The sequence below is a fragment of the Podarcis erhardii genome (genome assembly GCF_964252035.2).
Source record: "Podarcis erhardii genome assembly, chromosome: 4".
Classification (NCBI taxonomy): Eukaryota; Metazoa; Chordata; class Lepidosauria; order Squamata; family Lacertidae; genus Podarcis; species Podarcis erhardii.
This window is the reverse complement of record NC_138508.1, coordinates 37,745,130-37,759,834: the sequence shown is the minus strand read 5'-3', so window position 1 is coordinate 37,759,834 and position 14,705 is coordinate 37,745,130. Positions and strand designations below refer to the sequence as shown.

The following is a 14,705-nucleotide window of genomic DNA, read 5'->3' as shown; positions in this document are numbered from 1 at the left end:
TTTCCCTGTGCTTTCTCCACTGCTGCTCCTCTTCATCTTTGATCTTCTCTGCTTTTCTTCCATCACTCAACTGACTTGTCATCTGTCACTCCATACCTCTTCCTTCCCCCATCCATTATTCATTTGCCTTTGCAGGAGCAGGGAGTACACTGTGAGTTCCTATCCTCTGTGCATGCACTTGGTAAGGATGTAAGAAAAAGGGAAATAAATTTAAAAAAAACAGTTGTAGTTTAATATGGTTTATTCTGGACTGTTCAAACCCCCTCCCCACAAAAAAACACATATTGTTCTCCCACTTTGTAGACCCGCATACCCTGCATCCAGAGTTGTGTTAAAAGTAATTTTTACGGTCAACCTGGGGGCCCTTACAGAGCTATAGTAAAGATCCCCAGTGACTTAGTAAAAATACCACAAAGCATACATTAAGTTGGGCATTAGAATCTAAGCTATATGTTTGACATAGGCATCCCTATGACATTAAAAAAAAAACATGTTTCTATTGTAATATCCCCCATCCCATGCCATACCAATTTAACGCAGTAGAAATACTGGTGTCAAATTTTACTTGTATTTCACCTTTCAATGAATACTTAAGTATGCCAATAGAGTACACTATTTATTATTCCAGTTTGCAAAACTAAATAGCAAGTGAAAAACAGTGGCCGTGTTCACACATAACACAAAGTCATAAAGCTTGGCTTAATCATTTGTGCACAAGCTACATACTGGTGCACACAGTGCAAGCATTCCCACTTTTCACCTCTTTCCAAAGCCATGGAGAAGCCAACTTAGTGTTACATCTGAATTTGACCTCATGGTTTGCTTTGCCCTAACAAACCACAACCTTGGGTGCAACACTAAGCTAGCCTGTTTCATGATTTGTTTACCCCCGTGAAGGAAGGGAGAATCGTGTACCAGTGTATAGTTTGGCTTAATAAAAGATGGTTCTTGGCTTTGCATTACATGCAAATGCAGCCTTTGAAAAATTGATTATCTGACTTACATTTAAATTGTACAATGTTTTCAAATTTATCTTCATTTCCATATGCATAGAGTGGTATCAAGTGAAAATGTTTCATTAGCAGAAGCATTTCCATTTGCACAACAGATTTTCACCTCCCTCTCCTCTTCCTGCACATACCCTGCACCTTCTCCAATTCCATTCCAGATAGTTGGAGGGTTCACCAGAACAGATTTAGAGGGTTTGGTGGGAGAGGAGATGAAGTTCCACTGTGCAGCTGGAAGCTTTTGCTCTACTTGGATGAATACCATCCATAATTTGTACTTGTCATATGTTGTTGAAATTAAGGTGAGAAACCGTAAACCCATGGTTTACTTACAGTTACATAAAGGGAAAAGCTGTACTCTCAGAAAATTGTAAATTCTCTTTAAGAGGGAAAGCATTCATAAAAATATGCTTTCTTTAGGGCAGAAAGAATAGTCAACAAAATAGTACAGTCATGCACAAGCATTCTTCCTAAAGCAAGATCACTTGGGTTGTAATTGGTACACCAAATATAATTAGATTTTTAATTGAATGTTGAAGGCATGCTTTGAAAACTGTATTAGTGAGTCTCTGTGCCTGCCTGTATGTGTGTGGATGACCAGTGATAACTTACAATTTACTTTTTATCAGCATTTTGCCTTCAACTTGGTAGTTCTATTTGCAAATTAAATTTCATTCTAGTTGCATAATGCTTAGACAACTGAAGTACATAAAATGTTTATTCATTGCTATCATAATTTTAATTAACTGTCATTTAAACTGGCAGTGAAGGGTCAGTGTTGCTGGTCTTTAGCCATGAGTACAGACATTAGTTTAAGATGATGAACATGATGGTGTATTCTGGGAATTGAGTATATTGCTGATTTTCTGTAATGAATATTTTACAACTCACATTACCTATTTTATAGTATTTTTATTTTTAAAGTTTTCAACTGGTTATACTCTGATCATTATTACTTAGCAAAAGTTTGGTGCTGCGTGAACATGCAAAGAATATTCTATTCTCTTGCCAATAAATGTCATAGATGCAGAATATCGCTTCCTGCTTATATGGGAAAGAAAATAGATCTTTTAAATTTCAACTTCCTGTCAAGAATTATTATTACAACCTCACTTGGAATAATTGGGATTGGGCTGTGTGGGAAATGAAAAACATTGCAGGTAGAGAATAGTTTTCCCAGCGCTTTAAAGCCTTGCTTAGTTTTTTTCTGAAGGTAATTCTGTGGATAAAGCAAACCTGTTTGTAATGCATGCAGTTATAGATATATTGCTTTCTCTTGCGTCTCCCTAGTCTTCTCCATGCATGATGAGGAAGCAAGACAAGCCTCTTCCTGCACCACCGCCGCCTGTACGAGATCCTCCCCCACCTCCGCCAGAAAGACCCCCGCCCATTCCACCAGATAATAGGTTAAGCAGACACTTGCATCATCCTGAAAGTGTGCCTTCCAGAGACCAGCCTATGCCACTCGAAGCCTGGTGCCCCAGAGAGGTGTGTGGAACAAATAATATCGCAGGATGTCGAATAGTAGGAGGCGACGGTTCTCCCAAACCTGGACTCACAGCAAGCTCAAATATGAATGGTCGGCACTGTCGAATGGGTTCTGATCCAGTGTTTCTGCGAAAACACAGACGCCATGATTTGCCTTCAGAAAGTGCCAAGGTGAGAGATCCATGGTGCATGAAGCTTAATTTTATTTCACACTCTGGCACAGTGGCCCACAAGTTCAAGTGCCATTTTATTGTTCTTTTCTTACCATTTGACAGCTACATAATTGAAATCCTGTTAACAATCAAAGAATAATTACATCTACTCATTTAAAGTAATGCTACAGCTTGTACACTTTAATTTGTGGGTTTCTTGGTTACAAAAAAAGGCCAGAAAGAGGGAGCTATTAAAAACTTTAATCAAATTATTGTGATAGTGACTTTCTATTGCCAATAGCTTCATTTTTTCCTGTTTTGTGGTTTTCTGGAGATTTCTTTGTGTTTTTATAAATACATTTATTTAAGTAAGAGAGAAGAGTAAGACAGAAAGGAACATAGAATAAATATATAGGCCTAGTTTGCACATCAGATTAAGCCAAACCATGGGTTGGTGCAACCTCCTGGGGAAGAGATTGTGTCAACTTTGCTTCTTCCCAGTTATTTTGCTGCTGTGCCATAGTGAGCTCAGCAATAGTTTAGTGTGTCTTTCAAACTCTGGCTCATAGTTTAGCTCTCTCCAGACTAACTATATGCTGTGAACAAAGAAGAAACCTTGGTTATGATTCATGGTTACTTTGGAGAGAGCTAAACCACGAGCCCTGGTTCAGATTACATATGACTTAGCTTATGTTGACACACAACAGCTGAACAACCAGAGAGGAACAAAGCAGCCACAGTATTCTCCTCAGAAGCTTATTTGTACACACTAAGCTGTGGTTTGTCTTCGCATGATGGCAAACTAGGCCAGTCTGTGTTAAATGCCTGGAGTTCCGAAGAAGACCACTTTTTGTGTAGAATTATGAGCCTAGGGCTTGCCTATCAGAAGGTTGGTGGTTCGAATCCCCACAACAGGGTGAGCTCCCATTGCTCGGTCCCAGCTCCTGCCAACCTAGCAGTTCGAAAGCACGTCAAAGTGCAAGTAGATAAATAGGTACCGCTCCGGCGGGAAGGTAACTGGAGTTTCCGTGTGCTGCTCTGGTTCGCCAGAAGCGGCTTAGTCATGCTGGCCACATGACCCAGAAGCTCCCTCAGCCAATAAAGTGAGATGAGTGTCGCAACCCCAGAGTCGTCCGCGACTGGACCTAGCGGTCACGGGTCCCTTTACCTTTACCTATATTGGTATTGGACTACAAAGAGCAGATTGAGAGACATTAAATTTGAGGGGAAGGGCTTAAATAATGCATCCAGTTATTGATTTTAACTACACATTGTGGAGGAATTATAATACTGAGAAATCCATCCTGTGCAGATATTTTCAAATGGCCATCTAGGAAATGAAGAGTATGATGTTCCACCTCGGCTCTCACCACCTCCTCCAATTGCCTCAGTCTTGCCGAATATGAAGTAAGTTTTATTTTAAAGTTAAAAATACTGCTTACAAAGTATGAGGGAAAAGAAAGTTGGCTTGATTAAGTTAACAAATTAAATTTCTGTTAAAACTAAAATGTACCTTGTCTAAATAAAAAATTAAAAAATAGTCCAGTAGCACCTTAGAGACCAACTAAGTTTGTTCTGGGTATGAGCTTTTGTGTGCATGCACAGTTCTTCAGATACACCGGAACAGAAGTCACCAGACCCTTATATAATACCCAGAACAAACTTAGTTGGTCTCTAAAGTGTTACTGGACTATTAAAAAAAAAATTTATTTCGACTGCGTCAGACCAACACGGCTACCTACCTAAATCTATACCTTGTCTGTGCATGATTTTAAAACACCCTAAAAAGATGCATATTTACAAGAAACCGGGGATGAATTTCCTGCTGGAGTAATATGAAATGAAAAATCAGTATGCTCTAGTTCCTCCAAATCCCATTGTGGGACAATGTGTCAATTATACAAGAGATGAGTGTCATTCTTTGGTCAAGTTCTGGAAAAGCATGGATTTGGTGGCACATACGACAGGGGTGTTGTAAAAACCAGAATTAGCATGTGGTGGAAATGGGAATTTTGCCTCTCAAGGAGATACTCTAAAATAAGAAGAAACCTGTCAGAGCTACTCTGCTTCTTCCCCTACTCCCAGTTCATTGTGATAGAGGAAATAAGCATGTTAGCAGTTCATTTTGTATATTTTGTTGAAGCAGCTCCCCATGAGGCATTTTTGCCAGGAGAAAAAAACCCACCAAATGTATTCTACACCCCATTTGATTAGATCCTATGGTTTGCTTCTCATAATTGAACAAGAAATACACTCTTCCCCACCCCCATCCTTTATTTCATAGAAAGATGCAGCCCAGCCTCAGATACTAGCCAAAGGCAAATGGGAACTTAGGGTAAATGCATACTAATGAGCCCAAGAAACCACTTCTTTCAAAGGAGTAATAATGAAGTGTTTTCTTGGGTTCATTAGTATGCTTTTCCTGCCTTCTAATGGTCACAGTTTTTATCTTGGTTTCCTACTGGTCATAATGTGGCATGTACATTCTTTTATTGTGCACATTTGTATTGAATTAATATAAAGTCAATGCATCATGTGTGGAATGTATTCTGTGTTTAGGTTATTGTTCTTGGTAACCTCTTACCATACTAATATTATGCTGTGTTTCCAGATGTTCTTTGTTTTAACTTCTTGCTTTGCTGACCCAGTAGCAGGCTCTCAGAACATGATACTTCCTCATAAATAGCAAAATTGTTATATAATAGTGTAGTGGTAGCGTAACAAGTGTCAGAATACTTAGGTTAGTAGTTGCAAGAAACAGCTTTTTGCTATATGTTTGTTGCCTTGTAAGCTGGATGTGCCATGCTGTTTTTTAAGCACAGCAGATCCTGTTAATGGCAAACAAACACTTTCCATGAGCTTTTACTCATTGTAAAGCTTTGAAAGATGGAATGTTCCTTTTCAGCTGATTGGAAAACAATTAACATTTCCAGGGCAAACTATATGATGGGACTCTCTTGTGGAACTGTGGAACTTTAATATGCTTAAAAGTCATTGTATTGGCTTAGCATTATTGAGTGCAATCAATCAATCAATCAATCAATGCTGGTTTGTTTATTGATATGTTGCCCTTAATAGGTTTTTTGAAGAGTAGGATATAAATGCTTAAAATAATTAGTACATTTTAAAGCATACAACATTTCTTGACATGTTTATTAATAGCATTGTAAAATTAGCCATATCCATTAATATTTTATGGCTACTGTAACTTAAACGGAAATTCAAAAGACTGGTGCAAATAGATTAGTAGGGAGATTTGATGAGGTTTCAAAAGCTATTTGCAGAACATGGGAGTCACCTTTAAATAAATCAGTCTTACATGGTTAAGGTCACAATCCTAGACCTACTTACCTGGGAGTAAGTCTCACGGAGTTCCATAAAACTTAAAGCTTCCTTCATCATAGTTGTGGGTAGGATTGCAGCCTAACATATCAATATATGCCAGGAAACTCAGTGAGATCCCATCAGATAAATAAGAGGCTTTAGTAAGCCTCTTTGAGTTCATTAACAATAAGATCGTTTGATGGGTTCAAAGTTAAGTTAATTTGGATGTACCAAATTGGATTGAGTGAACTAAGGGGGGCAATTCCCCTGAAGTAAAAATACACTAGATTTTAAGACAAAAATTAATCTATTCAGATGCAATAGTCAACCTCATTTAAGGAAGGAAAATGAGGATTCAACATGGAAATGGAAAGGCTTTAGGAACACATGAAGCTTTATCCTGTGCTCCTGGTTTTGTGAGTTAGCAACATTAAATTTAAAATTATGCTAACACTTTTAGCTTTGAATATTTAGTTGGGGTAAAGACAAGAGGCAGAAACCTCTTTGTTTGAATATATGATGTGCTTTGGCTCCCTCTACAGAAGGTGGTTAAATATTGCACTGCAGGAATATTTAAATTTCAGATTCTCATCTTCTACTGAAAATCCATTTTCTGTTACTGTCAGTTAAATTTCTGCTTCACATTTTTTAAATGTCTTGGGTTCTTTTAACTGACTTTCTTCTTCTTTCTTCTTCAAACTTTTGAGTATGTTTAATATATGTAGAACTCTCACTCTACTTGGCTTTTATTCTCTTAACTTCCCCATAATGGCCAGGTTGAACATGTGGAATCACCTTACACAGTTTATGTAGTACATTGAATGAAGTGTAATAGTTAAAACAGATATCTGGAACCCACCCTGCACAGAGGATGGGAATAAATTTGAGTGGAAAAGCCATTGATAGGAAACACCTAAGCATTTCCTATTTTACCCTTCCCTAGTTCTTTTCCACCCAAAATGGCTGTTGCTTGTCTTTTTCTTGAATCAGGCTTTCTTTGTTCCTAAACTAATGAAAATGGAAGTGTGCAGATCTTGCTAAACATGCCATCTTTCTGTCATTTAATATTGGGCACCTACATTATACATTTCAGGATCATTTGATGAATGATTAAAAAAAAAATTAAGTTCCCGTTATCTCTCTCTCTCCTTTGGGACATCAGCTGAAGATAAAATTACTATGTTAAGGGTCGAGTGTTCACTGCTTCTAACATCTAGCTGAGGGGGCACCAGAAATCTCATAATTTTCCTTAGCTTTAACAGGAAAACGTTATGTAGCTACCTTATCAATAAGCATCATATTCCATTCATATTTATGCTGAACTTATTGCATATTTTTGTTACACACAGTGTGAAAAATCACCAAATGTGTGTTGCATTTGGATCCAGGAAAGTTGTTGGTTCAAATCCCTCCTCAGTTGGGAAGCCTATTAGGTGACCACCTGCTAATCTTAACCTAACAGCCCTGGAAAAAGCTCAATTTAAATCACCAATAAATGTCATCAATATCTGCTACTATAACAAAGAAACTTATCTGGGTTTGATATACTTTTCTCTTGAGGTCTCCTGTTCCTGTTAAAAATTCCCTCCCTGAGAAACCAAGAGAATGTTTAGAAGAAGATGAATACAAGATTCCTTCATCCCATCCTGTTTCTTTGACTTCACAGTCACCTCATTGTCATAATATAAAGTCTCACATTCGGTAAGGCATGGTTTGAAGGCAATGGTGGAATCATTCTTTGGCATGATAGTATATCTAGTTTCAGTTTAATTTCATGTTTTAATTTATTGATGCAAATGTTCAAATTGGGGTGATACCAACTACTATCATTTTCATACAAAATATGATTTGGTCAATATAACTTTTTAAAAGGTGATCCTTCAGATGCTTGTTTGTTTGCTTAAATAATGTCTCCATTGCTTTATATTTAAAACATCATCACAATCTCAAAACTGTTTACAGACTGAATCAAGGCATCAAAAAAAAAAAAACCATTACAGTACAAAGTTAAAATATTAAAAAATGCACATATAAAATAACTTAATTAACAGGAAAACAAAACATAAACATAAAATATTAGATAAAAATCAACTGACTGCAAAAGAACTACATAAAACAGTATAATTAGTAACTAAGCAAAATAACTGAAATAGAAGCTGCAGTTCCATTATACCCACACATCCCTACACCTGTAACCACTCCCAAATACATCCTTAACCATCTTCCACAGCCAAACCTCACTCACATTCATTTATTCCAGCCATGCAGATACCTCAACTAATCCCCAGTCAACCAGTTGTTATTAAAACCATATAGCAACATTAAGCATAATTTAAAACCAGCTCATTCACCCAGCTCCATCTGGGGCAATGTAATGCCATGCAAACAGCCACATGACATCTCCCTCCCCATCTCTTGCCAAAGTAGGTTCATCCCTATACTGGTTGGGTCTCTCACACCGAGTGGTATACAACTCTGAAAAGCAAAAAATAAAATAAAAAATAGGGCAATCCAGACACTTACCCTAACTCTGGGCAGCAAAAATTCCATTTTCCAACCAAAAGGGGGTGGCACCCTCACATTGCTCTTGAATTATTTTCCAGAGATAGTATTTATTTATAAATAATTTTTTGTATCACTTACTGTTACAAATGCACCTTGAAGTAGATTACAAAGATAGGAATAAAAATTACATTAAAACTATTTCAATTTTAAAATTTGTTATTAATTAGTAATGTTTTTAGTTTTCTGACCCCCATCCCCATTTTAGAAAGGTGAACCAGTAGGTTTTCTTAGAAACACAATGGCTTAATGAATTAATGATCATCTATGGTGAATTTCCTTTTTCTGTTTTCATATAACTAACATGCCAGTGTTCAATCTCTGCTTTCAGTGTATGTGAGAATGGGATAATGAGCGAAACACACAATTCTGCCTCTGAGATGAAAAGATTGAAACATCCAGAGATGGGTATGACTTCTAAACTTTGTTTTTCCATGCTTAGAAGACAACCAGATTATTTTTTAAGGTGCAGTTTTAAGAAATCTGCTTTTGCTATTTAGGTGATACCTTTGAGCCTACTGTTCCAGTACCTTTACCACCTGCCCGACCTCCTTTGAGGGAAAACTTAAAACATGGCTCAGTAGTCAACAGGACTCCCTCTGATTATGACCTGCTTGTGCACCCTCCAGGTAATACATTATTTTACATCTAATTTTGTAGCATAAATTATGCAGAGGAGAGCTGGTGGAATAATGAATTTCTATTCTTTTATGAATTCATAGTTGGGCTACTTAAACATATTAGACCAAACAATGCCACAAATTGTAGGTATATTGTATATGTTTAAACTTGACATAAACGAACACACATGCATATACAACTAGATATATTATATTTTAAATGATAAAATGTAGCACAGCAAAAATATCTTGTAGTCAAACAGTTTAATACAAATGACTCTAACATGATACTAGGTGCTGCTTTTTAGAAGGAAAAAACTACTCTCCTGCACGTGGACTTCCCTTTATAATTCTTTGTATCCCAGGCTAAGTAATACTTAAGTAAAACATTTGTAGGTGAGAAAATTATTGCTTAAAGCCAAGTTTTAAAAGCACAATGGAATTCAAAAGCTCTTAAGAAATGACATCACAAGCCTTATTCTACTCGTTATACTATGGTGCTCGTTTTAAAGTCATTAAGATTTCTTGTTTTGCTGCCACTGTATTTTCCCACTGAAGATGTTCCATGGCTCAGTGAATTGAGCTGACAGGTCCATGGATCCTGCCCATGTTTCTTCTTGCTGTTTAGACCGTTGCCTTGTCAATAAGCATTTCCTGGTAGTGATGCTGCGTGCTAAAATTACAGCTCATGTGAGCATTCATATATGTACTTGTTTGTGGGTTTAATTATGATCTGTCATAATCACCTGAAAGAAAGTTCATCCTGCATTCATCATTGAACCCACAATGCACGAAAGCTCAAATGCAGATGTACAGATAATTTTACAACACAGAGAAAACTTCTAAAAACGATACAGCGAAAGGTCATTCACAGCATGCGTTAAGTGTTGTTTGGAAGCCTCACTTTTATGATGCACAATTTCATTACTGGAGTCACTGAACTCCTTGATAAACCTTTGGAGGAAGCACCTCTCTTCCTGGCCAGAGAAAATCAATTTTAAGATTCACTTTTGATCATAGCATTAATGAAGATTCGCTTATTTAATGAGTTTTCTCTCAATGCAGGCGAAGATGCATCTGACAACCCGCCACCCTCGCTTCCCCCTCCGCCACCCCCTGCACGCCACAGCCTCATTGAGCAATCAAAGCCACTCATTGCAGGAAGCAGACCTTTGTCGGGACATGAACTCTACCTTCCTCCTGCAGGTAAGAGTTTAAAAGGGAATACATTTTTCATCTTCTAGTAGAGACATAGACAGACGGGGGTGGGAACTGTTATCAAGTGCTAGCTAGCTTTGGTCATATTTCTAACTATAAACTTACCATTTAGACATCGTAAGAAAATAGATGATTTATGTACGGTATAGTGAATGATAAATTGCAAGGAACTTTGACAAATACAAATGTATGCACCACTTCTGGATAGGGCAGTTGAGGTTCAAAGAGGCACATTGGAGAAATCACACAGCAGGTGTCTGTGTGCACGTAACTAAGTCTCAAACTGAAACTCTTTTTCTCATTCTGAAGATGAAGAAGCATATGTTACAGAACTATTGCAAAATTATAGGTTTTTTTTCTGAAATAGTGAGGTAACAGTGTACAGCACTTACCACACAACATTGTCCAAATCTCTTGAAGTAGCCTTATATTGTCATAAACCTTCAAAAATACCACCATTTGGATCTGATTCTGTTCTCACTGTTTACTGTTGATACATACCACTCTGTTGCTATACTACAGCAAAGAGCATCCCATCTCATTTTGGAGAGTCTTGTATCCTCAAGAATGACTTTTCAGGGGAACCTGGGAGCTGTAGTGAGGAGGAGGAGGAGGAGGAGGAGGAGGAGGAGGTGGTACAGAAGCCCTGTTGTCTGAATGTATTTCCACTCTTGCTGTTCAGAGTTGTTTTTGTTTTTTTAAAAATGTGCTGCTGCTCAGCGGGTGGAGTGGGGAGCAATGGCTGCAGTACTGAAAAACAGCATGAGAAGGTTTGATGTAGGGTAGCCACCAGAGGCCTATTTGTATTTTTCACCTTGAGATTTGGAGGCAAAAATGCACAGCCGCTCTAGCCCAACCTTCCTTTGAAAGTATATGTTGAAATAGGTTTGCAAACCATAGTTTAGAAGAAATAAATCCTTTTTCGTCTGATTGTGATTTACATAGCATGGGAGGAAAGGAGAAATCTGCATGTAGCTATGTATGAGTGCACAATTCCATAGCACATTTTGTGACATTTGAATTAAGCCTATATTTATTAGTCCACCAGTGATCTCATTTGTATTCATTTCTGATCTTCATATTCTTTGATTACTATAATTGTCCTAGGAACATAAAATTTCCTTTTGTTTTTAAAATTGTATAGATCTTTTCTTTGATCCTGTAAATGGCTTAGTTCCTTTACCTCCAGTTCGGAGATTAACTGGTGAAAATATGAAAACACACAGAACATCGCAGGACTATGACCAGCTTCCATCTTGTTCAGGTAAGCAAAGCACAGTATACAGAACCATTTCTTTGCCACCTTCTCCCCCAAAGAACAAATGGATAACTTTGTCCTTTTTGTGATACTGAACACAATGAATTACTATAAGGAAAGAAAACATTTGAAATTGGTGATCTATGGCATTTACACTGTCCATCTTTATCTGAACTTCTATTGTAATTACTTTATTAGAGAGATAGCTGTGTTTCCCAGGCCCACACTATATACTAGTTTCCCTCCCTACTCAAAGGTAATATTACATATAGACAAACAGAAATCATACTATATAAAATAAAGTCTAGGAAAATATTGCAGGAACAGCACAAGGGGTGTGCCACAACTAATAATAGCCTCTTCTAGCCCCTGCCTGTCACATCTCAGATGACAGGGCAACCACAAGAATGCCTCAGGAGAAGATCTTGGTGTATGGTCCGACTGATGGATTATTACTAACATTATGTATATACCTTTCACCACAAGGCCCCATGAAGGGTTTCAACAATTAAAGCTACAATGTTACAATCACAATATGGGGTGAGTCATGCAAATAAACATCTCAGATGTCAAAAGGCCAGGATAAAGAAGTGTATCTTCAGTATGTGACAGAAACTGTATGATGAAGATATGAAGATGCAAGATGCACCTCTGTGTGGCCAATATAAAATTTCCACTGCCTCACCTGAATTGGGTGTGTTTGTTCAAGATCCTTGCCTGTGTCCTGCCGCTACTGCAACTGAAATTCATCCAGTAACACAGGATCAAATGGGGCACTTTATCATGCTAGAACTTTCACAACATTAGCATCAAATCACAGCGTACATGAGTGAGCTTGTCCTCAAAGTAGTATACACATCATCACTTAGTAAATGCATCAAACTTGACATTGTCAGCTGGGCCAAGTCAAAGTAGGCCATGAATCACTCATAAAAGCTCTTGTAAGAGGCATTGTAAGGACATAGTAGCTGTGGAGAAGTATTACTTCTTCACTGTCGTCACCACCACAGAATATGATTGATAATGAGCTCTGAATTTTGTTAGGTCAGAGTCACAGTGAGTTTTGCTGCTTATATTCTGGCATTCTCCCTGCCTGCTCAGTTACATGAGGTAGCTGAACAGGCTCTACCTAGCAAGAGAAGGCACTTGGGAGCCATCCTGTCAACCACTTAGGTGATATCTGCATTCCACAGAGTAACCTAGGATATTAAGAGGAGTGCCCGTTATGCCAACCAGAATTCTCCCAAGATCCCTCAGGAATGTGCAAAGTATGTGATTTGTACTCCACAAGTTCATAGTTTGGACACTTATTGAATGCAACAGCAGGTGCCCAGGCAGCATATGCACATTGTGAAAACTTGACCCTACATTCCCATGATGTTAGATGGAAATGTAGTTCTGCAAGCCGAAGCCTAGTATTAATATGTATATTTTTAAAAATTGGACCTGGTTGTATGAGGCATTTAAATACACTTGCCCGTTTATCATTTACACACCTTAGAATACAACACTTGAAAATAGAAAAGCCACCAACATAGATATATATTGCATTCCACCAAATAAGATTACACAGTGCAGTGTACTGAATGTTCATTTGTATACCTAGACTAATGAAGTATAGTTTCAGGTACAGTAGTACCTCGGGTTACATACGTTTTGGGTTACATACGCTTCAGGTTACAGACTCTGCTAACCCAGAAATAGTATCTCGGGTTAAGAACTTTCCTTCAGGATGAGAACAGAAATCGTGCGGCGGTGGCATGGCAGCAGCGGAAGGCTGCATTAGCTAAAGTGGTGCTTCAGGTTAAGAACAGTTTCAGGTTAAGAACGGACCTCCGGAACGAATTAAGTACTTAACCCGAGGTACCACTGTAATTGGAAACAGACATTACAGACAAAAAATACCTAACTGAAGATAGTTCCTTTTTAGATAAACATGGCTGATGTTGGGAAATGAACTCCTTATTCCTAAACATTTCAGTGATAAATATTAACTGGGATTTTAGAAGTTTTCCCCTCAGAAGACCATGGCTGCAGCTGAGGTTCTTTGGTTCTATTCCAAGGATGGATACATTATTTTTTTACTCCAAGGGGCCAAATTTGAGAGGTGGGTGGGCCTGCCTAACTCTCAGTCACATATTGTCATTATTGCATGACAAGATGAACAGGTTTGTTGTCCTGCTGACCTGCCAAAAGCCCTTGCACTGTGTTCCCACTCTGTTCTGTTGTGACCTTATAAAAAACAGCTGCACAAATGCTGCTGTGAGCCCTATGCTCAGCACTTCACAAAGCATAGGGGTAGCAAAGCCATTCTTTCTGCTCTCCCCATTGGGGGATGGGGAGAAAGAAGCCAGCATTTAACGGGCATCTCATAGCCAATCAGTCACTCACATGCATCCAACGCGGCAGGATTTAACCCATGAATTGGTGCCTGTTCCCTGCTGGAATTCAGCATGGCTCAACCTGCAGGCAATGCTGAATTCCCTGCCCTCCCACCATCCACTGATGTTACAAGTGATGCCAACTGATGCAGTGCCAAATTGGACTCCCTGGTAGGCCAAGATTGGCCCGTGGTCCAGAGGCTCCCCAACCCCTGCTCTAATCCACAATGAACACAAAACAGTTCTCTTTATAAAATGCAACCATTAAAGCTTGCATAGTTAACCTTATCCATGCTTTAAATTACTTAGGGTGTGATTCTTTAACTTGAACTAATTGTTTTCCATTAGTGGTGGTCCTCCTGATCCCAGCCAAATTTTTTTTTTAAACGTTAACCAAATTGCTGCACGACATACTTGATATTTGTGTGGGCTACATTATTTGGAAGATTTCTACCACAATCTTCTAAAATATCCACGAGTTTCAACCAGCACTACAAATAATGATGCAGTGTGAATTGTATCAATACTTTCAGTTTAAGCTGAATTACATGAAAATTTGTGTTCTAAATCATGTCATAGTATAAACTGGAAATTTTTTTATTGGATTTATAGTCTCTGTAATTAATAATATTCATGAGGAACTGTTCCACCTTTAACCTGAATTGAATAAAACACTTGTGGATAGCATTTGTATT

The 14,705-nt window shown here is 38.1% G+C and overlaps 1 protein-coding gene across 1 annotated transcript in view; it reads left to right on the top strand.

Moving 5' to 3' along the window:
- Positions 1-14,705, top strand: part of CBLB (Cbl proto-oncogene B) — a 58,504-nt gene that overhangs the window by 41,011 nt on the left and 2,788 nt on the right. The window contains exons 12-18 of the mRNA XM_081859651.1: positions 2,298-2,666; positions 3,960-4,054; positions 7,532-7,672; positions 8,865-8,941; positions 9,034-9,162; positions 10,219-10,359; positions 11,516-11,635. Coding sequence (XP_081715777.1) covers positions 2,298-2,666; positions 3,960-4,054; positions 7,532-7,672; positions 8,865-8,941; positions 9,034-9,162; positions 10,219-10,359; positions 11,516-11,635 — 1,072 coding nt within the window. The remainder of the gene's footprint in view (positions 1-2,297; positions 2,667-3,959; positions 4,055-7,531; positions 7,673-8,864; positions 8,942-9,033; positions 9,163-10,218; positions 10,360-11,515; positions 11,636-14,705) is intronic.